This window comes from Oncorhynchus nerka, linkage group LG10 (assembly GCF_034236695.1).
Source record: "Oncorhynchus nerka isolate Pitt River linkage group LG10, Oner_Uvic_2.0, whole genome shotgun sequence".
Classification (NCBI taxonomy): Eukaryota; Metazoa; Chordata; class Actinopteri; order Salmoniformes; family Salmonidae; genus Oncorhynchus; species Oncorhynchus nerka.
In genome coordinates, this window is record NC_088405.1 from 87,106,115 (window position 1) to 87,128,139 (window position 22,025).

General features: G+C 45.3%; 1 protein-coding gene across 1 annotated transcript in view; it reads left to right on the plus strand.

The window, feature by feature from the left end:
- The window catches only part of LOC115136208 (gamma-aminobutyric acid receptor subunit gamma-2), a 64,292-nt gene that overhangs the window by 30,563 nt on the left and 11,704 nt on the right, over positions 1-22,025 (plus strand). Inside the window, exon 7 of the mRNA XM_029671773.2 lies at positions 19,401-19,553. Within this exon, the coding sequence (XP_029527633.1) occupies positions 19,401-19,553 (153 nt within the window). The remainder of the gene's footprint in view (positions 1-19,400; positions 19,554-22,025) is intronic.

Here is a 22,025-nt window from a genome sequence, read left to right on the forward strand (position 1 = left end):
TGACTAGGTTACAGATGGCAGACATGATGGTTACAGTTAGCATTACAGATATGATGGTTGGGTTACAGATGGCAGACATGATGGTTACAGTTAGCATTACAGGTATGATGACTAGGTTACAGATGGCTGACATGATGGTTACAGTTAGTATTACAGGTATGATGACTAGGTTACAGATGGCAGACATGATGGTTACAGTTAACATTACAGGTATGATGACTAGGTTACAGATGGCAGACATGATGGTTACAGTTAGCATTACAGGTATGATGACTAGGTTACAGATGGCAGACATGATTGTTACAGTTAACATTACATGTATGATGACTAGGTTACAGATGGCAGACATGATGGTTACAGTTAGCATTACAGGTATGATGACTAGGTTACAGATGTCAGACATGATGGTTACAGTTAGCATTACAGGTATGATGACTAGGTTACAGATGGCAGCCATGATGGTTACAGTTAACATTACAGGTATGATGACTAGGTTACAGATGGCAGACATGATGGTTACAGTTAGCATTACAGGTATGATGACTAGGTTACAGATGGCAGACATGATGGTTACAGTTAACATTACAGGTATGATGACTAGGTTACAGATGGCAGCCATGATGGTTACAGTTAACATTACAGGTATGATGACTAGGTTACAGATGGCAGACATGATGGTTACAGTTAGCATTACAGGTATGATGACTAGGTTACAGATGGTAGACATGATGGTTACAGTTAGCATTACAGGTATGATGACTAGGTTACAGATGGCAGACATGATGGTTACAGTTAGCATTACAGGTATGATGACTAGGTTACAGATGGCGGACATGATGGTTACAGTTAGCATTACAGGTATGATGACTAGGTTACAGATGGTAGACATGATGGTTACAGTTAGCATTACAGGTATGATGACTAGGTTACAGATGGCAGACATGATGGTTACAGTTAACATTACAGGTATGATGACTAGGTTACAGAGAGCATATTCTTTAAAAACCTCCATGTAATGATCTGAACTAATAATGTGGAAGATGTACATACATTCTCGGATGACAACGGAACCAACTCCTTTCAGCATATAGCCCTGATCAAGGGGTTTTGTTTGAGTTACTATTTTAAGTAGTCTATGTATCATGTAAACTATTGCATTTGTAGATAGTGAAATGTAAGCTGACCTGTTGAAAGTGTAAAGCTGTGTATGGAGAAGATAAACTAAATGGAGCCACACAATCTGTGTCTTTCTGACCAGATGAATCCTGGCACACTTCATCCTCATAGCTATTTCATCAAACTTCAACTTCTCCTCCTGGAACCCAATCAGAGACAGAATTAAATGGTCTGTTTATTTTAGGAGGCAGTTTACAAAGCAGCACTCTATCTGTCTGCCGTGAGCGGCTGCTCCGACAGCTGGTGTCTTTCATAGTCACACAGTAGCTTCTGATCCCAGGGATAACACCAGCTCTGAAGTCAGTCAGTGAAACAGGGAAAATTACAACACAAGGTCTTGGAATAACACTCACTGTTTATACAACTGAGAGGGAATTACATTGATTGGAGATAGTAGACTACAGTTAGATTCCTATACCTTGCAATAGATGCAGGACTAAATGGCGTTCTTTCTGTTCTTTTGACTCAAAGGTTAGATAAACAAACAGCTGTTCTGTTACAGGACAATGGAAAGTGGAGCCGTGATTGTAATGGTGCAGTCCATTGTGGGGCTTGCCTCGGTTTAACATTCTGAAACACCATCTGGTGAAAATGTATTGCGAGGGGGCGGAGGAGGGATCATGCCATTGCCCTCTGTATTTTAACTACAGTTTCATCCATGCTGATATGGAAAATGTTGACTACTTGCCCTCAGAGCACATAGCTTGAGTTATATTTCAAATTTGGCCAAAAGCACAAAAAGAGAGAATTAAAGACAACACCACCTGCTCCTCCGCTGTGGTTGATTGCCTTATAAGGAGGCTGTGTCTGCTTTGATTTGGTGTTTCTCCTCTGGCAACGTCAACGAGCTTAGTCCTTCATTGTGTCGCACCACATCAATGCCCCTCAGGGCCACAAATCTACCTGCCGAGCCCTATGTCCTCCTCAGTGTCTTGATCCAGCTCCCTGCTGCTGTCCGCTGCTGCTGACAAACCAAGATACTAGCTTCTCAGTTTCTTAAGGACAAGCAGTCTGAGAGTGAGAACATGAGGGAGGGAGAAGGAGAGTGAGAACATGAGGGAGGGAGAAGGAGAGTGAGAACATGAGGGAGGGAGAAGGAGAGTGAGAACATGAGGGAGGGAGAAGGAGAGTGAGAACATGAGGGAGGGAGAAGGAGAGGAGAACATGAGTGAGAACATGAGGGAGGGAGAAGGAGAGTGAGAACATGAGGGAGGGAGAAGGAGAGTGAGAACATGAGGGAGGGAGAAGGAGAGTGAGAACATGAGGGAGGGAGAAGGAGAGTGAGAACATGAGTGAGAACATGAGGGAGGGAGAAGGAGAGTGGGAGAGAGAGACAGAGAGAGCGAGAGAGACAGATACTAAGACAGCAAAAGTAAATTACTTGAGGGTGTTGTGGATATTCTACACAGGGACACTCAAAGTCAATCTTAAATTAATAATGGTTTATTATCAGTTAAGTGGGGAGTTTCTAACATACTTGATACCCCATAGTGAACGTCTGTCAGGAGTTCTCTCTGGGCAGTCCCGTTACTTCCCTTATAGACTGGCTATAGACACTTTTACCAGGCACAAGCAGGGACCAAGGATTGTTTATGACACCAAATACTTTTTCTTCACAAAGTAACATTTCCTTCACAAGGGTCTGATAGTTAGTTGTGAGTCGGACAATGTTTTTTTATTCCATGTGATTTGTTCCCGCCAAACACAGACCTTAGTTTGTGGGCATTTGAGTTAATCATCAGCATTATTGCAAAAGGACCTCCCCACATTCATTAGTTTCCTTCTGAGCGCATTAACAGAATAAATGAATTGTAAAAGCATCGTTTAAACAGAGCACGATTTAGGGCTATCGTCTCAAGCGTAAAAAGAGTCAATTGCATTCTCCATGTTTCATTCTCCATGTTTCAATTTCCATTTTCCACATTTCCACTCTCTCTTTAAGATGAGTCATAGTATTGATTTTGAGCAGAGTAACTGATGGTTAATTTGTTATTTATTTGTGTTTTGTTGTGTTTTCGGGACGAGTGCTATTCTTAGAAGGACCTTCTAGCTGCTGTGGTGTGCAGCTCTCTTGTCTGTGTGATTTAGCTGCAGTGGAGAAAGCCTCGGGACACATCAGCAGCCTCCCCACAGATGAGCCATTGACAGGGGAAATCTGGAGGCATTGTGGATGACAGGAAGTGGCCGGGGTGAGGGACTAGCACAGCACTCAGCCCACCCACCCCCCGACCCGCCAGCCCACCATCCTCACACAGCGGTGTGTCATTGTGCTCTCTGTAGCCCTTCAGTCCTGCACATGGGGGCCAGCAAAGGAACAAAGAAAACCCACCACAGCTTCTCTGAGGTGACCCGTCCTAGGGGGACAGTAGTGACATTACACTGAGCACTGACCAATTTATCTCCAGCAAATTCCCTTTTATATGGTCTACATTCATTCAACTCTAATGAATGTGTATTATGGGGTTTATTTTCTTAATCTCAGGATTCCTGGATGTTTTGTTGTTGTTGCTGGACATCCTCTATACAAGCTCCTGATAGATGGATGGACGGAAGGCTTTGGATCCATCAGCGTGCGTTAGTTGTACTGTACTCTAATATCAACACAGGATATTTTCTGAGGCAATCCACTTAGGGTGAAGAGACAAACCCTGTGGCAAAATAGTGACTGTTTTGCGGGAGGTTTGGGAATCATCCCAGGGACACCTTGGTGGCAATGTAGTGACTATCGATGTTACAGTGATCTGGGTAACACCTATCGATGTTACATTGAGCTGGGTGACACCTATCGATGTTACAGTGAGCTGGGTGACACCTATCGATGTTACAGTGAGCTGGGTGACACCTATCGATGTTACAGTGAGCTGGGTGACACCTATCGATGTTACATTGAGCTGGGTAACACCTATCGATGTTAGAGTGAGCTGGGTGACAGCTATCGATACAGTGAGCTGGGTGACACCTATCGATACAGTGAGCTGGGTGACACCTATCGATGTTACATTGAGCTGGGTAACACCTATCGATGTTACAGTGAGCTGGGTGACACCTATCGATGTTACATTGAGCTGGGTGACACCTATCGATGTTACAGTGAGCTGGGTGACAGCTATCGATACAGTGAGCTGGGTGACAGCTATCGATACAGTGAGCTGGGTGACACCTATCGATACAGTGAGCTGGGTGACACCTATCGATGTTACATTGAGCTGGGTGACACCTATCGATACAGTGAGTTGGGTGACACCTATCGATGTTACATTGAGCTGGGTGACACCTATCGATGTTACAGTGAGCTGGGTGACACCTATCGATGTTACAGTGAGCTGGGTGACACCTATCGATGTTACATTGAGCTGGGTGACACCTATCGATGTTACAGTGAGCTGGGTGACACCTATCGATGTTACAGTGAGCTGGGTGACACCTATCGATGTTACAGTGAGCTGGGTGACACCTATCGATACAGTGAGCTGGGTGACACCTATCGATACAGTGAGCTGGGTGACACCTATCGATGTTATAGTGAGCTGGGTGACACCTATCGATGTTACAGTGAGCTGGGTGACACCTATCGATACAGTGAGCTGGGTGACACCTATCGATGTTATAGTGAGCTGGGTGACACCTATCGATGTTACAGTGAGCTGGGTGACACCTATCGATGTTACATTGAGCTGGGTAACACCTATCGATGTTACATTGAGCTGGGTGACACCTATCGATGTTACAGTGAGCTGGGTGACACCTATCGATGTTACAGTGAGCTGGGTGACACCTATCGATGTTACAGTGAGCTGGGTGACACCTATTGATGTTACAGTGAGCTGGGTAACACCTATCGATGTTACATTGAGCTGGATGACACCTATCGATGTTACATTGAGCTGGATGACACCTATCGATGTTACATTGAGCTGGGTGACACCTATTGATGTTACATTGAGCTGGGTGACACCTATCGATACATTGAGCTGGATGACACCTATCGATGTTACATTGAGCTGGATGACACCTATCGATGTTACATTGAGCTGGGTGACACCTATCGATGTTACATTGAGCTGGGTGACACCTATCGATGTTACAGTGAGCTGGGTGACACCTATCGATGTTACAGTGAGCTGGATGACACCTATCGATACAGTGAGCTGGGTGACAGCTATCGATGTTACATTGAGCTGGGTGACACCTATCGATGTTACAGTGAGCTGGGTGACACCTATGATACAGTGAGCTGGGTGAATGGAATATGAATGACAGTCATCCAATATGCTGTAATAGAAAGTGGATTGAACGAAGTAGAAAGAAAAACTGAACAATGTTCATACAGTCTTTTATTGCTGCTTACAGATATTCAATGTGTAACATAAGTGAGTAGACTTTTGGATTCTACACTATTTGGTGTTCGCCTGTCCAGAAAAAAATCTGTGATTCAGTAATAATGCATTTATCACATTTATCAAGTGCTTTTTATCTGATCTCCACATACCTCTCAGTTTGTGTGAAAATGTCACGTTCTTTCAAAATCGAACCCAGAAGCAGACCAGGACAAGGAGAGTAGGAAGAAGGTGAGTATTTATTTACGAGTGAATGTGAATGGGTAGATATATCCAGGTGGCGTAGCGGGCAGCGGTGGTGAGTTGATGGGAGTAAATAGGTGGATCCAATGGGGTAGCGGAATCCTCCGACGACCAGGCGGGAATGGGGTAAATGATCCGGGTGAGTAACTGAAGACAGAACAAACGGAGGTAAGTTTAAGGCAAGCAATACGTAAAAAACAACAAAACAAATTCTATCCAACTTGAGGCTGATACTCTGGCACAACATACTGTTCATGGCTAACGATCCGGCAGGGAATGGATGTCAGGTCAGAGCTTTTGAAGGGGAGAGGTGATGATCAGGACAGGTGTGCAGATTACTGATGGGATACAGGTGCGGGTGAACATCGATCTCCCAACAAGCTAATTCGCCCGGCAACCAGACACACCGGAAACACACTCCAGGACAGAAACACAGGCAAACACAGACTCAGGAAGCGGGATTCGTGACAGAAAAGGGTTAGAAATGCTACACACGGTATATAATCAATTTACCACGGTGGTGCGGCTGTGTTCCCATAGTAGGAACTGGTCTCTGAACTCCTAACTTCCTCCTGGGTCATGCCAGTGATGAGCAGAGCAGAGAGGTGGGAATGGAGGCTGTGAGTCAGGCACAATCCCCTGTGCTGAGTCGAAATACCAATCCCCTGTGCTGAGTTAAAATACTAATCCCATGTGCTGAGTTAAAATACCAATCCCCTGTGCTGAGTTAAAATACCAATCCCCTGTGCTGAGTTAAAATACCAATCCCATGTGCTGAGTTAAAATACCAATCCCATCTGCTGAGTTAAAATACCAATCCCCTGTGCTGAGTTAAAATACCAATCTCCTGTGCTGAGTTAAAATACCAACACCTTGTGCTGAGTTAAAATACCAACAACCTGTTTTTTCTCCATCTCCATCCAGCCTGAGAGGGGGGTTGAGAGAAACAGGTAGTGAAACAGGGAGATGTGGGATAGAGAGAAAAGCGGGGAGAGGGGGATAGAGAGAAAATACCGGGGGGTTTTTCTCCACAGGGGGAGAGAGAAACGGAATGAAACAGGGAGATGTGGGATAGAGAGAAACCGGGGGAGAGGGGGATAGAGAGAAACAGGGAGAGGGGGGAGAGAAACAGGGAGAGGGAGGGGGATAGAGAGAAACAGGGGGGAGAGAGGGGTAGAGAGAAACAGTGAGGGGGGTAAGAGAGAAACAGGGAGAGGGGGGGAGAGAGAAACAGGGAGAGGGGGTAGAGAGAAACAGGGAGAGAGGGGTAGAGAGAAACAGTGAGGGGGGATAGAGAGAAACAGGGAGAGGGGGTAGAGAGAAACAGGGAGAGGGGGGTAGAGAGAAACAGGGAGAGAGGGGTAGAGAGAAACAGTGAGGGGGGGTAAGAGAGAAACAGGGAGTAAAACAGGGAGATGTGGGATATAGAGAAACAGGCAAATAGATGGCAAGATAAACAGAAAAGGAGAGATGAAAATAGACCACAACATCCCAGCATCCCAAAGTCTCACAACAGCTCCTAAACCAGAGCCAGAGAACATGAAGCCCTACTGTACAATCACAGTAACGGTTGAAATTCTAAACAGGGATTTGAATTTGCTAATACTTTCCACTTATTCTCTCCCTCATTTGATGGAGTGTAACCACAGCATCCTGCCTTGGTGCGCGTCAGATGAATAAACTAGGACACAGGAATACATTGAGCAGAAATTAAATCAACCCATTTGTGAGTGTGGGACATTGTAAGGCTTCGTGACAGTTGTTATTTCTTGGCACAGGATGGAGGCAGCGAAGTGAGGTATAGTATATAAACAGGCTGGGCTGTCAGGGACCTGCCGGTTGGCAGGTCCCCAGTGTCTGCTGGTGCACCCTGCAAGGGAAGGCCGTCACGCTGACACATCCTGGCATGTCATTATCTGAGCTGAGAGGGCTGGGAGGGCTGCACTGGGGGCCGTCAGGGGGCTAGACCAGCTCAGCCAGCACACACTTTAATATCACTTAATAGCCTTCCATCCACTCCCACCACACTGTTGAGACAGCACAGCAGCTAGCCCAGTATCGGGCATTGAGTTTTGAGCTGCAGGAAACAGTGCAGACTCAACGCCACTCTGAGGAGCAGTAGCTGGGAGGAGAGTCGTGGAGATCATGATCAAATTATCCAGCCATGTAGTCTTCCCTGAGAGCACAGTGAATAGTAAATGGGTATCGTGTTCCCGAGTCCATGGCTCACTTCTCCAGCCATTACTGCTCTCAGCCACAATTGGACTGACTGTACTGGACCGTCTCCAAGCTAATAACCAAGGAAACGAGGAGGAGAGAGGAGACTTGTTGCTCGCTGGTTACAGTAGTTTCTGACAATTGTTTATTGTTTACTACAACAGAAAGTGTTATAGTGTGTAATCTCTTCATGGAAACCTGAGCTAGTCATCATATTTCTGTGACTTTACATTAGATGTCAGATCACTGCAGGCGATAAGACGATCACCTTGCTTTCACACATGGTAAATTGGGCACTATCCATGAATCTCTGTGATATAAGACCGCTGCTACATCTTTGCTGTCGTGTAAGCAATTTTGCACCTTTCTCATGTCCACATTAAATGTGAAATATTCTCAGTTTGTAGTAACCCCTCACAAAATCACTCTTGAGCTTATTACTTTGCAAGTAAAATGGATCCCTGCCTAGAGAAAAGATTGCTATGACAACCCGACCATTCTCGCCTGCCTGCCTGCCTGCCTGTCTGTCTGTCTGTCTGTCTGTCTGTCTGTCTGTCTGTCTGTCTGTCTGTCTGTCTGTCTGTCTGTCTGTCTGTCTGTCTGTCTGTCTGTCTGTCTGTCTGTCTGTCTGTCTGTCTGTCTGTCTGTCTGCCTGCCTGCCTGCCTGCCTGTCTGTCTGTCTGTCTGTCTGTCTGTCTGTCTGTCTGTCTGTCTGTCTGTCTGTCTGTCTGTCTGTCTGTCTGTTTGCCTATGCATGTCCAGTACAGTATGAGTATGACTGAACCCTTTGGGTTCAACATGGATCCCAAAAGGGTTCTACCCAGAACCAAAAAGGCTTCTTCAAAGGTTTCTCCTATGGGACAGCCAAAGAACCCTTTTAGGTTCTAGATAGCACCTTCTTATTCTAAGAGTGTGGCCACATTTTTTGAGTAACCTGGAATGTAACTGTAGAGGGAGACTGAATGTCTCTGAATTCAAATGACCTTTGCTGTGTTCATGTGAACATCAAAACTACAATATAACAATTTTCCATTTTTAAATACATGAGCATGGAGATATCCTTTATTCAGGTCTACAGTAAACTGTGTGTAAACATGATGTAATCCCAACCTGCCGTATTCTAAAATAATCTACTGTGCCAATTTGCTTTTTAATATTTTGCACTGTCGAAATATCACCCACTGGCTGTCTTCCCCAAATAGCTGAATTTCATTTTTTTAAATAACAAATCTGTTGTTCTGGTAATATTTTCTGTTACAGCAGAGTTCCCCAACTGGCGGCCCGGGCGCCAAATTTGGCCCACGGGTAGTTCTATTTGCCCCCCCCCCCCAAGTTTTCTCTTTTTATTTTGAGTTATTAAAACACCACAAGAAAGATGCCAGTAGAAAGGCCTCTTTAGTGTCCTAAGTTTTAATAACTGTGACCTTAATTGCCTACCGTCTGTAAGCTGTTAGTGTCTTAACGACCGTTCCACAGGTGCATGTTCATGAATTGTTTATGGTTCGTTGAACAAGCATGGGAAACAGTGTTTAAACCCTTTACAATGAAGATCTGTGACATTATTTTGATATTTATGAATTATCTTTGAAAGACAGGGTCCTGAAAAAGGGATGTTTATTTTTTTGCTGAGTTTATATACAGTTGAAGTCAGAAGTTTACATTCACCTTAGCCAAATACGTTTAAAATCAGTTTTTCACAATTCCTGACATGTAGTCCTAGTACAAATTCCCTGTCTTAGGTCAGTTAGGATCATCACTTTATTTTAAGAATGTGAAATGTCAGAATAATAGTAGAGAGAATGATTTACTTCAGTTTTTATTTGTTTCATTACATTCCCAGTGGGTCAGAAGTTTACATTCACACAATTAGTATTTGGTGGCATTGCCTTTAAATTGTTTAACTTGGGTCAAACGTTTCAGGTAGCCTTCCACAAGCTTCCCACAATAAGTTGGGTGAATTTTGGCTCCAAGTGATTTTAATTGAAGAAATCTGTTCCCAAGTATTCCCACGGATATTAGAGAGACATGTGATAGTATATAACTGTAAGGAAGGTTTGAAATGATTCGGTTTTAGTCAAACATTACATCTGTTTAGGTTTAGGCTTCTTGCGGTCAATTTGCTGTCTATAAATTATTTGTAATTATGTTCCGGCCCCCGACCAACCGCTCAAGAACAAATCGGCCCTCACCACCCCCTCTTCTAGCTGGCCACACAGTGACAGTGCTCAACACCCCCTCTTATAGCTGGCCCCACAGTGATAGTGCTCACCACCCCCTCTTATAACTGGCCCCACAGTGACAGTGCTCACCACCCCCTCTTATAGCTGGCCCCACAGTGATAGTGCTCACCACCCCCTCTTATAGCTGGCCCCACAGTGATAGTGCTCAACACCCCCTCTTATAGCTGGCCCCACAGTGATAGTGCTCACCACCCCTCTTATAGCTGGCCCCATGGTGATAGTGCTCACTACCCCCCCCCTCGTATAGCTGGCCCCACAGTGATAGTGCTCACCACCCCCTCTTATAGCTGGCCCCACAGTGATAGTGCTCACCACCCCTCTTTCAGCTGGCCCCACAGTGATAGTGCTCACCACCCCTCTTATAGCTGGCCCCACAGTGATAGTTCTCACCACCCCTCTTATAGCTGGCCCCACAGTGACAGTGCTCACCACCCCCCCACAGTCGTATACCTGGCCCCACAGTGATAGTGCTCACCACCCCCTCTTATAGCTGGCCTCACAGTGATAGTGCTCACCACCCCTCTTATAGCTGGCCCCACAGTGATAGTTCTCACCACCCCCTCTTATAGCTGGCCCCACAGTGACAGTGCTCACCACCCCCTCGTATACCTGGCCCCACAGTGATAGTGCTCACCACCCCCTCGTATAGCTGGCCCCACAGTGATAGTGCTCACCACCCCCTCTTATAGCTGGCCCCACAGTGATAGTGCTCACCACCCCCTCTTATAGCTGGCCCCAGAGTGATAGTGCTCACCACCCCTCTTATAGCTGGCCCCACAGTGATGAGTGCTCACCACCCCCACTTATAGCTGGCCCCACAGTGATAGTGCTCACCACCCCCTCTTATAGCTGGCCCCACAGTGATAGTGCTCACCACCCCATCTGCTATCTGAGCAGCTAACCGATCGCTGCAGCTGTACATAGTCTATCGGTAAAAAGCCCACCCAATTTTACCTACCTCATCCCCATACTGTTTATATTTATTTACTTTTCTGCTCTTTTGCACACCAATATCTCTACCTGTACATGACCATCTGATAATTTATCACTCCAGTGTTAATTATTCGCCTACCTCCTCATGCCTTTTGCACACAATGTATATAGACTCTCTTTTTTTTCTACTGTGTTATTGACTTGTTAATTGTTTACTCCATGTGTAACTCTGTGTTGTCTGTTCACACTGCTTTGCTTTATCTTGGCCAGGTCGCAGTTGCAAATGAGAACTTGTTCTCAACTAGCCTACCTGGTTAAATAAAGGTGAAATAAAATAAAAAATAAAAATAATAATAGCTGGCCCCACGGTGATAATGCTCACCACCCCCTCATATAGCTGGCCCCACAGTGATAGTGCTCACCACCCCCTCTTATAGCTGGCCCCACAGTGATAGTGCTCACCACCCCCTCGTATAGCTGGCGAAACAGTGATAGTGCTCACCACCCCCTCTTATAGCTGGCCCCATGGTGATAGTGCTCACTACCCCCTCGTATAGCTGGCCCCACAGTGATAGTGCTCACCACCCCCTCTTATATCTGGCCCCACAGTGATAGTGCTCACCACCCCCTCTTATAGCTGGCCCCACAGTGATAGTGCTCACCACCCCCTCGTATAGCTGGCCCCACAGTGATAGTGCTCACCACCCCCTCTTATAGCTGGCCCCACAGTGATAATGCTCACCACCCCCTCTTATAGACTGCTCTGTGGTTGTGCATAACGTCTTCTCTGCCATCCTGTTTACAGTTGCCTATGACCATAGGACGGCCAGCATGTGCCGCAGGTCCCAGCCTGCTTGTCTCCATCATGCCAGTTTACAGATGTCTGTCTCAATCCCAGGGGATGAGAGAGAGATTCTCCAGTGGCAGCAGCTCTTCTCCTGATCTGCAACCCAACCTGGGATTACCATATCTGTTCTCATGAAAGCAGTCTCCTCCGGCAATATGTAGCCACCAACATTACTGGGAGTGATGTTTCAGCATTTCCTCCGTCCATCCAAAGAAAACCAAAATCATCTAAAAATGGAAAATGGAAGTGCTTCTTTATCACTGTAGTCTTGTTGCAGTGGGATCTGGAATGGTAGGAGCATGGGCAGAGTGAGGCCTGTGTTATGTGCATAATACTATCCAGCAGTCCCAGAGGTTTTAACAGTGTGCTCTGATGAATGATCTTCACTGCCAAGTTATTATTGCGTTCCATAACTCTTTATAGGAGAATATTACATTTGTGAGGTTTCTTACTACATTTCCTGCTTCGGGAAAATATGCAGCTATACTAATAAAAATACACAAAACAATACCTCAATATAAACAATGAGTTCGATTTTGAGTCGTTGTGTAGTCTAAGTGGTGATTTTCAGTCGTTGTGTAGTCTAAGTGGTGATTTTCAGTCGTTGTGTAGTCTAAGTGGTGATTTTCAGTCGTTGTGTAGTCTAAGTGGTGATTTTCAGTCGTTGTGTAGTCTAAGTGGTGATTTTGAGTCGTTGTGTAGTCTAAGTGGTGATTTTGAGTCGTTGTGTAGTCTAAGTGGTGATTTTGAGTCGTTGTGTAGTCTAAGTGGTGATTTTGAGTCGTTGTGTAGTCTAAGTGGTGATTTTGAGTCGTTGTGATTTTGAGTCTAAGTGGTGATTTTGAGTCGTTGTGTAGTCTAAGTGGTGATTTTGAGTCGTTGTGTAGTCTAAGTGGTGATTTTGAGTCGTTGTGTAGTCTAAGTGGTGAATTTGAGTCGTTGTGTAGTCTAAGTGGTGATTTTGAGTCGTTGTGTAGTCTAAGTGGTGATTTTGAGTCGTTGATGTAGTCTAAGTGGTGATTTTGAGTCGTTGTGTAGTCTAAGTTCCTGGTGATTTTGAGTCGTTGTGTAGTCTAAGTGGTGATTTTGAGTCGTTGTGTAGTCTAAGTGGTGAATTTGAGTCGTTGTGTAGTCTAAGTGGTGAATTTGAGTCGTTGTGTAGTCTAAGTGGTGAATTTGAGTCGTTGTGTAGTCTAAGTGGTGATTTTGAGTCGTTGTGTAGTCTAAGTGGTGAATTTGTCACAGAATTCTATATTTTTCAGCTTTTCAGAAAACATCAGAACACAGCAGAACATCTCACACCAATAGCCCACCAGTTGAAATGATTCTGTTTTAGTCAAGCATCATATCTGTTTAGATAGAGGGAGAAATCTTTCAACCCAGATAGACTAATTGAATCCAAGATCTGTCTCAACCTGATTAGAGAAAAGGGTCCATATTCATTGGTATGACCCAACCAAACCCATTGAGCCAATTTCCAACCATCTTCAATGTTCCTGGAGCATTTGTATTTCCTCATGTCAAAGAGAAGTAAAGTAAATGTATGAATGTTTTAGGTATAGGCCCCAATAAGGAGTTGCCTGGTTGTGAGAAGGAAGCGTTGTTTCATGCATTCACACGGTGTGATGATTAAAGCAGAACTTCTACACCTACGTCATGTGTTCCACTATCTTGTGGGTTGACAGATGAGATCTCCTGGAAGAGAGAGGAGCTTTGAGGTGTGTGTGTGTGTGTGTGTGTGTGTGTGTGTGTGTGTGTGTGTGTGTGTGTGTGTGTGTGTGTGTGTGTGTGTGTGTGTGTGTGTGTGTGTGTGTGTGTGTGTGTGTGTGTGTGTGTGTGCGCGCACATGCGCTGACCTCTCATTAGGGAGAAGCAAGCAGGGCCCTTTGATGTCCTGAAGCGCACAGAGAAATCCATTGGGACAAGCTGACTACTTCACCCACTGAAGCTCTGTAGATTCTGGGGAAGGAGAGAGAGACAGGGGGACGTATGCAGTACATGCCAAGGACCCGATATTACATTTCACTAAATCATTTGGGAGGGATATTTTTTGTTTGTATTTCTCTGAATACACAAAATAGAAAAGAGCAGAACCAGGAATGGTTGGCCATGATAATGTGATAATAGTAGAGCCAGGAATGGTGGGCCATGATAATGTGATAATAGCAGAGCCAGGAATGGTGACTGGTTGGCCATGATAATGTGATAATAGCAGAGCCAGGAATGGTGACTGGTGGGCCATGATAATGTGATAATAGCAGAGCCAGGAATGGTGACTGGTGGGCCATGATAATGTGATAATAGCAGAGCCAGGAATGGTGACTGGATAATGTGGGCCCAGGAATAATGTGATAATAGCAGAGCCAGGAATGGTGACTGGTGGGCCATGATAATGTGATAATAGCAGAGCCAGGAATGGTGACTGGTGGGCCATGATAATGTGATAATAGCAGAGCCAGGAATGGTGACTGGTGGGCCATGATAATGTGATAATAGCAGAGCCAGGAATGGTGACTGGTGGGCCATGATAATGTGATAATAGCAGAGCCAGGAATGGTGACAGGAATGGTGGGCCATGATAATGTGATAATAGCAGAGCCAGGAATGGTGACTGGTGGGCCATGATAATGTGATAATAGCAGAGCCAAGAATGGTGACTGGTGGGCCATGATAATGTGATAATAGCAGAGCCAGGAATGGTGATTGGTGGGCCATGATAATGTGATAATAGCAGAGCCAGGAATGGTGACTGGTGGGCCATGATAATGTGATGATAGCAGAGCCAGGAATGGTGACTGGTGGGCCATGATAATGTGATAATAGCAGAGCCAGGAATGGTGACTGGTGGGCCATGATAATGTGTTCATAGCAGAGCCAGGAATGGTGACTGGTGGGCCATGATAATGTGATGATAGCAGAGCCAGGAATGGTGATTGGTGGGCCATGATAATGTGTTAATAGCAGAGCCAGGAATGGTGATTGGTGGGCCATGATAATGTGATAATAGCAAAGCCAGGAATGGTGACTGGTGGGCCATGATAATGTGATAATAGCAGAGCCAGGAATGGTGACTGGTGGGCCATGATAATGTGACTGGTGGGCCATGATAATGTGATGATAGCAGAGCCAGGAATGGTGATTGGTGGGCCATGATAATGTGATAATAGCAGAGCCAGGAATTGTGACTGGTGGGCCATGATAATGAGATAATAGCAGAGCCAGGAACGGTGACTGGTGGGCCATGATAATGTGATAATAGCAGAGCCAGGAATGGTGACTCGTGGGCCATGATAATGTGATAATAGCAGAGCCAGGAATGGTGACTGGTGGGCCATGATAATGTGATAATAGCAGAGCCAGGAATGGTGACTGGTGGGCCATGATAATGTGATAATAGCAGAGCCAGGAATGGTGACTGGTGGGCCATGATAATGTGATAATAGCAGAGCCAGGAATGGTGACTGGTGGGCCATGATAATGTGATAATAGCAGAGCCAGGAATGGTGACTGGTGGGCCATGATAATGTGATAATAGCAGAGCCAGGAATGGTGACTGGTGGGCCATGATAATTTGATAATAGCAGAGCCAGGAATGGTGACTCGTGGGCCATGATAATGTGATAATAGCAGAGCCAGGAATGGTGACTCGTGGGCCATGATAATGTCGTAATAGCAGAGCCAGGAATGGTGACTCGTGGGCCATGATAATGTGATAATAGCAGAGCCAGGAATGGTGACTGGTGGGCCATGATAATGTGATAATAGCAGAGCCAGGAATGGTGACTGGTGGGCCATGATAATGTGATAATAGCAGAGCCAGGAATGGTGACTGGTGGGCCATGATAATGTGATAATAGCAGAGCCAGGAATGGTGACTGGTGGGCCATGATAATGTGATAATAGCAGAGCCAAGAATGGTGACTGGTGGGCCATGATAATGTGATAATAGCAGAGCCAGGAATGGTGATTGGTGGGCCATGATAATGTGATAATAGCAGAGCCAGGAATGGTGACTGGTGGGCCATGATAATGTGATGATAGCAGAGCCAGGAATGGTGACTGGTGGGCCATGATAATGTGATAATAGCAGAGCCAGGAATGGTGACTGGTGGGCCATGATAATGTGTTCATAGCAGAGCCAGGAATGGTGACTGGTGGGCCATGATAATGTGATGATAGCAGAGCCAGGAATGGTGATTGGTGGGCCATGATAATGTGTTAATAGCAGAGCCAGGAATGGTGATTGGTGGGCCATGATAATGTGATAATAGCAAAGCCAGGAATGGTGACTGGTGGGCCATGATAATGTGATAATAGCAGAGCCAGGAATGGTGACTGGTGGGCCATGATAATGTGATGATAGCAGAGCCAGGAATGGTGATTGGTGGGCCATGATAATGTGATAATAGCAGAGCCAGGAATTGTGACTGGTGGGCCATGATAATGAGATAATAGCAGAGCCAGGAATGGTGACTGGTGGGCCATGATAATGTGATAATAGCAGAGCCAGGAATTGTGACTCGTGGGCCATGATAATGTGATAATAGCAGAGCCAGGAATGGTGACTCGTGGGCCATGATAATGTGATAATAGCAGAGCCAGGAATGGTGACTGGTGGGCCATGATAATGTGATAATAGCAGAGCCAGGAATGGTGACTGGTGGGCCATGATAATGTGATAATAGCAGAGCCAGGAATGGTGACTGGTGGGCCATGATAATGTGATAATAGCAGAGCCAGGAATGGTGACTGGTGGGCCATGATAATGTGATAATAGCAGAGCCAGGAATGGTGACTGGTGGGCCATGATAATGTGATAATAGCAGAGCCAGGAATGGTGACTGGTGGGCCATGATAATTTGATAATAGCAGAGCCAGGAATGGTGACTCGTGGGCCATGATAATGTGATAATAGCAGAGCCAGGAATGGTGACTCGTGGGCCATGATAATGTCGTAATAGCAGAGCCAGGAATGGTGACTGGTGGGCCATGATAATGTGATAATAGCAGAGCCAGGAATGGTGACTGGTGGGCCATGATAATGTGATAATAGCAGAGCCAGGAATGGTGACTCGTGGGCCATGATAATGTGATAATAGCAGAGCCAGGAATGGTTACTTGTGGGCCATGATAATGTGTGATGTGTCACTGCTGCCATGCTGTGCGTAGCCCCATTGGAAAATGTGAGTTGTGTCTATCAAAGCTACAGCCTATGCTCTTTGTTTATCATACTGCACTCTCAATGTGGGGATAACCAGCTATACAGTGCCCTTAGGAAAGTATTCAGATCCCTTGACTTTTTCCACATTTTGTTATGCTTAAGCCTTATTCCAAAATTGATTCTTTTTTTTATTATACAGTAATCTACACACAATGCCCTATAATGACAAAGTGAATGTATTAAAAATAAGTTATTCAGACCCTTTGCTATGAGACTCAAAATTGATCTCAGGTGCATCCTGTTTCCATTGATCATCCTTGAGATGTTTCTACAACTTGATTGGAGTCAACTCTGCCAGAACTGTGCTGTTGTACAGATGGGGTGTCTTACATTAAGACAGTATTTGCCGGCCTCCCGGGTGGCGCTGTACTGCAGCGCCAGCTGTGCCACCAGAGACTCTGGGTTCGCGCCCAGGCTCTGTCGTAACCGGCCGCGACCGGGAGGTCCGTGGGGTGACGCACAATTGGCCGAGCGTCGTCCGGGTTAGGCCGGTAGGGATATCCTTGTCTCATCGCGCACCAGCGACTCCTGTGGCGGGCCGGGCGCAGTGCGCACTAACCAAGGTTGCCAGGTGCACGGTGTTTCCTCCGACACATTGGTGCGGCTGACTTCCGGGTTGGATGCGCGCTGTGTTAAGAAGCAGTGCGGCTTGGTTGGGTTGTGTATCGGAGGACGCATGACTATCGACCTTCGTCTCTCCCGAGCCCGTACGGGAGTTGTAGCAATGAGACAAGATAGTAGCTACTAACAATTGGATACCACGAAATTGGGGGGTAAAATTAAACACAAAAAAGGACAGTATTTGCCTAATAAGCTCATCATTATTATTGTGGAGGGTAATGCAATGTGTGCTGACCAACCTCAATAGCTATATTAATGTAATGTTAATAAAAAAAATAGTGGACCACAGACCTGTGAGAATATTCTTCACATATCTCTCTCCTACCAACTGCCTCATCAGCAGAAAACTCACATGGAGATGTCAGCGGCATTGGCTCTCTCTCTCTCTCTCTCTCTCTCTCTCTCTCTCTCTCTCTCTCCATCTCTCTCTCTCTCTCTCTCTCTCTCTCTCTCTCTCTCTCTCTCAGTGTGGAGGTGAGGAGAGGTGTAACCTGGGATTGATCACGTAACCCTGCTGTGTGCATTTCTTTTTTTGTAAGGGAAGTCAATTATCGGGTTGCTTGGTGCGGCCCCACTCGCAAAGCAGAAAAGGGCTAGGAGAATACTCGCGCTGCCCCCCAGGCTTACAAGCACGATAACTATAGTAGGGGGCAGGAGAGTTTCTGACACAGTTTACATTGTGGTGTTAATCAATTAGTGTACGGGTTAGCGTTGAGCTCGCTATAAACCTACACAGGTAGGGTGAGCTACTCGCACTGTTTCCAACTTAGTAACTTCATAGCAGAATTTGGCGGAAGCAGGGCTGACCACCCTGTATAACAGTCTAACATCTGGATAGGTCAGGGGTCAAGAGGGGATTCTACACCTAGTTTGTAGAATATCTATTTAACCCTGTGATGTTACATGCAAATCAGATTTCCAAATCAGATTTCCAGTATATCTACCTGTTTATTCATTGTCTGTGTGGCATGTATCTCCCTCACTAGCTTTAAGCACCAACTGTCAGAGCAGCTCACAGATTACTGCACCTGTACATAGCCCACCTATAATTTAGCCCAAACAACTACCTCTTTCCCAACTGTATTTAATTTATTTATTTATTTTGCTCCTTTGCACCCCATTATTTTTATTTCTACTTTGCACATTCTTCCATTGCAAAACTACCATTCCAGTGTTTTACTTACTATATTGTATTTACTTTGCCACCATGGCCTTTTTACCTCCCTTCTCTCCTCATTTGCTCACATTGTATATAGACTTGTTTATACTGTATTATTGACTGTATGTTTGTTTTACTCCATGTGTAACTCTGTGTCGTTGTATCTGTCGAACTGCTCTGCTTTATCTTGGCCAGGTCGCAATTGTAAATGAGAACTTGTTCTCAACTTGCCTACCTGGTTAAATAAAGGTGAAATAAAAAAAATAATAATAAATGTATGCTTATTGTAGTTCTCTATGGGGATTAAATTGTGTTGACTGCATTGCCTTCCTGCATATTATATACAGTAATTTCTATAATATGGTGATCCAGTGTTTTTCTTTTTCTCATCTTCCCTCTCTCGTAGGAGATTACGTTGTGCTGACAGTCTTCTTCGACTTGAGCAGAAGGATGGGTTACTTCACCATTCAGACCTACATCCCCTGCACTCTCATCGTTGTTCTCTCCTGGGTCTCCTTCTGGATCAACAAGGATGCTGTGCCTGCTAGAACATCCTTAGGTAACAACAAGCAAGGAAAATCTGGATAGGGTATTTAAAAACCTCTTCAGGTTCACACCAACCTAGCCTCGACACAAACACACGGTGCAGCATTATCAGTGAAGTTTATTATCAGTGCTTCTCATAACACAGGACTTGTGGTGGTCAGGACCAACCCTCAGTGACCCAGAGAGGCTTCAGGAACTAGTCCTTCTTGATGATATGAGCCCAGATGAGCACATCTGTTTTCATACATATCTTAATTAGACATTCATTATGCAACACAGCAGGGGAGATGCAGCCTCAGTGTGAAAATACAGGTGGCCAGCTTTGCTTAAGGCAAAAAGTGGGACTTTTTTGCAGAATGTGTGAACCTTTGAACCCGCTCTTGTCTCCGAAGGGCGGACGACTTCAGAGTATGTCCTCTTATAGTTACATATTCTTTAGTCAGCTCTTTGCTTCTCCAAGCTTCTCAAACCTGAACACAAGCACTCACCAGGACCATTAGAAGCATTGCTGATTGTAAATCAATCCAGAACACGGACATCCACTTCCAATCAGAGAAGAGACGTTTCACCTTTAGTGAATGTCCCTATTGCTGTGAGAGGTTAACTTGTTATTTTATTTATTGCAGGTGTCCATATCTTATTGTTATCTTATAATCTTCATGTAATATTAAATATTAGGACAAAATTAATTGCCTTGCAACATGAAAATGGAGTCAAATGGCTTAATTTTCTTCCCAAAGATAACAGGGTGGTGAATGTTGGTTAGCTAGCTGTCACATTATTCTTAATCCTTCAGTGCCATCCAACCAAATATGACAATCACTCCAGGCAACTCCATAGATATTGCAACATTAATCTTGAGACATGATGATGTCTCTCGTTTTGCATGAAAAATAGACACAAATAAAACTATATTAGCCGCAAAGCCCTCGTGATCTATTAGAGTGGTTTGTTAAAGAGCTGCGGTGTGTGTTTGAGGCAGGGATGCTGGTAGCTGTACTCACTAAACACGCATCTGTAGTATCTGTGTGCTATGTTAAAGGGTTTCCCCTGGTGTGGTATCGCCCTCCATATCATGTCTCGATGACAAAGATCTCATGCAGTGTTAATTTCGTCAACAATAACTATGACAAAAAATATTACTCAACGACCTATTTTTCCCGACGACAACGAATGATGATAATGAAACGAGTTGCCGTGGAAAAAACTAAACACAGCAAAAAACGAAACATCCTCTCACCTCTCACTGTCAACTGCGTTTATTTTCAGCAAACTTAACATGTGTAAATATTTGTATGAAGATAACAAGATTCAACAACTGAGACATAAACTGAATAAGTTCCACAGACATGTGACTCACAAGAAATGGAATAATGTGTCCCTGAAGAAATGGGGGGTCAAAATCAAAAGTAACAGTTACTATCTGGTGTGGCCACCAGCTGCATTAAGTACTACAGTGCATCTCCTCCTAATGGACTGCACCAGATTTGCCAGTTCTTGCTGCAAGTTTCCAGTCATTTCTGGGGGGAATGGACCTAGTTCTCACCCTCCGCCCCAACAGGTCCCAGACGTGGGAATTGCGATCCTGGCTCTTCGCTGGCCATGGCAGAACACTGACATTCATGTCTTGCAGGAAATCACGAACAGAATGAGCAGTATGGCTGGTGGCATTGTCATGCTGGAGGGTCATGTCAGGATGAGCCTGCAGGAAGGGTACCACATGAGCACAGCGTTGAGATTGCCTGCAAGCTCAGTCCAATGATGCTTTGACACACCGCCCCAGACCATGACGGACCCTCCTCCTCCAAATCGACCCCGCTCCAGAGTACAGGGTAGCCTAGTGGTTAGAGCGTTGGTAGCCTAGTGGCAGGGTAGCCTAGTGGTTAGAGCGTTGGACTAGTAACCGGAAGGTTGCAAGTTCAAATCCCCGAGCTGACAAGGGACAAATCTGTCGTTCTGCCCCTGAACAGGCAGTTAACCCACTGTTCCTAGGCCGTCATTGAAAATAAGAATTTGTTCTTAACTGACTTGCCTAGTAAAATAAAGGTAAAATAAAAATAAATAAACATGCCTCGGTGTGACGCTCATTCCTTCCACGATAAACCCGAATCCGACCATCACCCCTGGTGAGACAAAACCGCGACTTGTCAGTGAAGAGCACTTTTTGCCCTGTCTGGTCCAGCAATGGTGGGTTTGTGCCCATAGGCGACGTTGTTGCCGGTGTTGTCTGGTGAGGACCTGCCTTACAACAGGCCTACAAGCCCCCAGTCCAGCCTCTGTCAGCCTATTGCGAACAGTCTGAGCACTGATAGAGGGATTGTGCGTTCCCGGTGTAACTCGGGCAGTTGTTGTTGCCATCCTGTACCTGTCCGGCAGGTGTGATGTTCAGATGTACCGATCCTATGCAGGTGTTGTTACACGTGGTCTGCCACTGCGAGGACAATCAGCTGTCCGTCCTGTCTACCTGTAGTGCTGTCATAGGTGT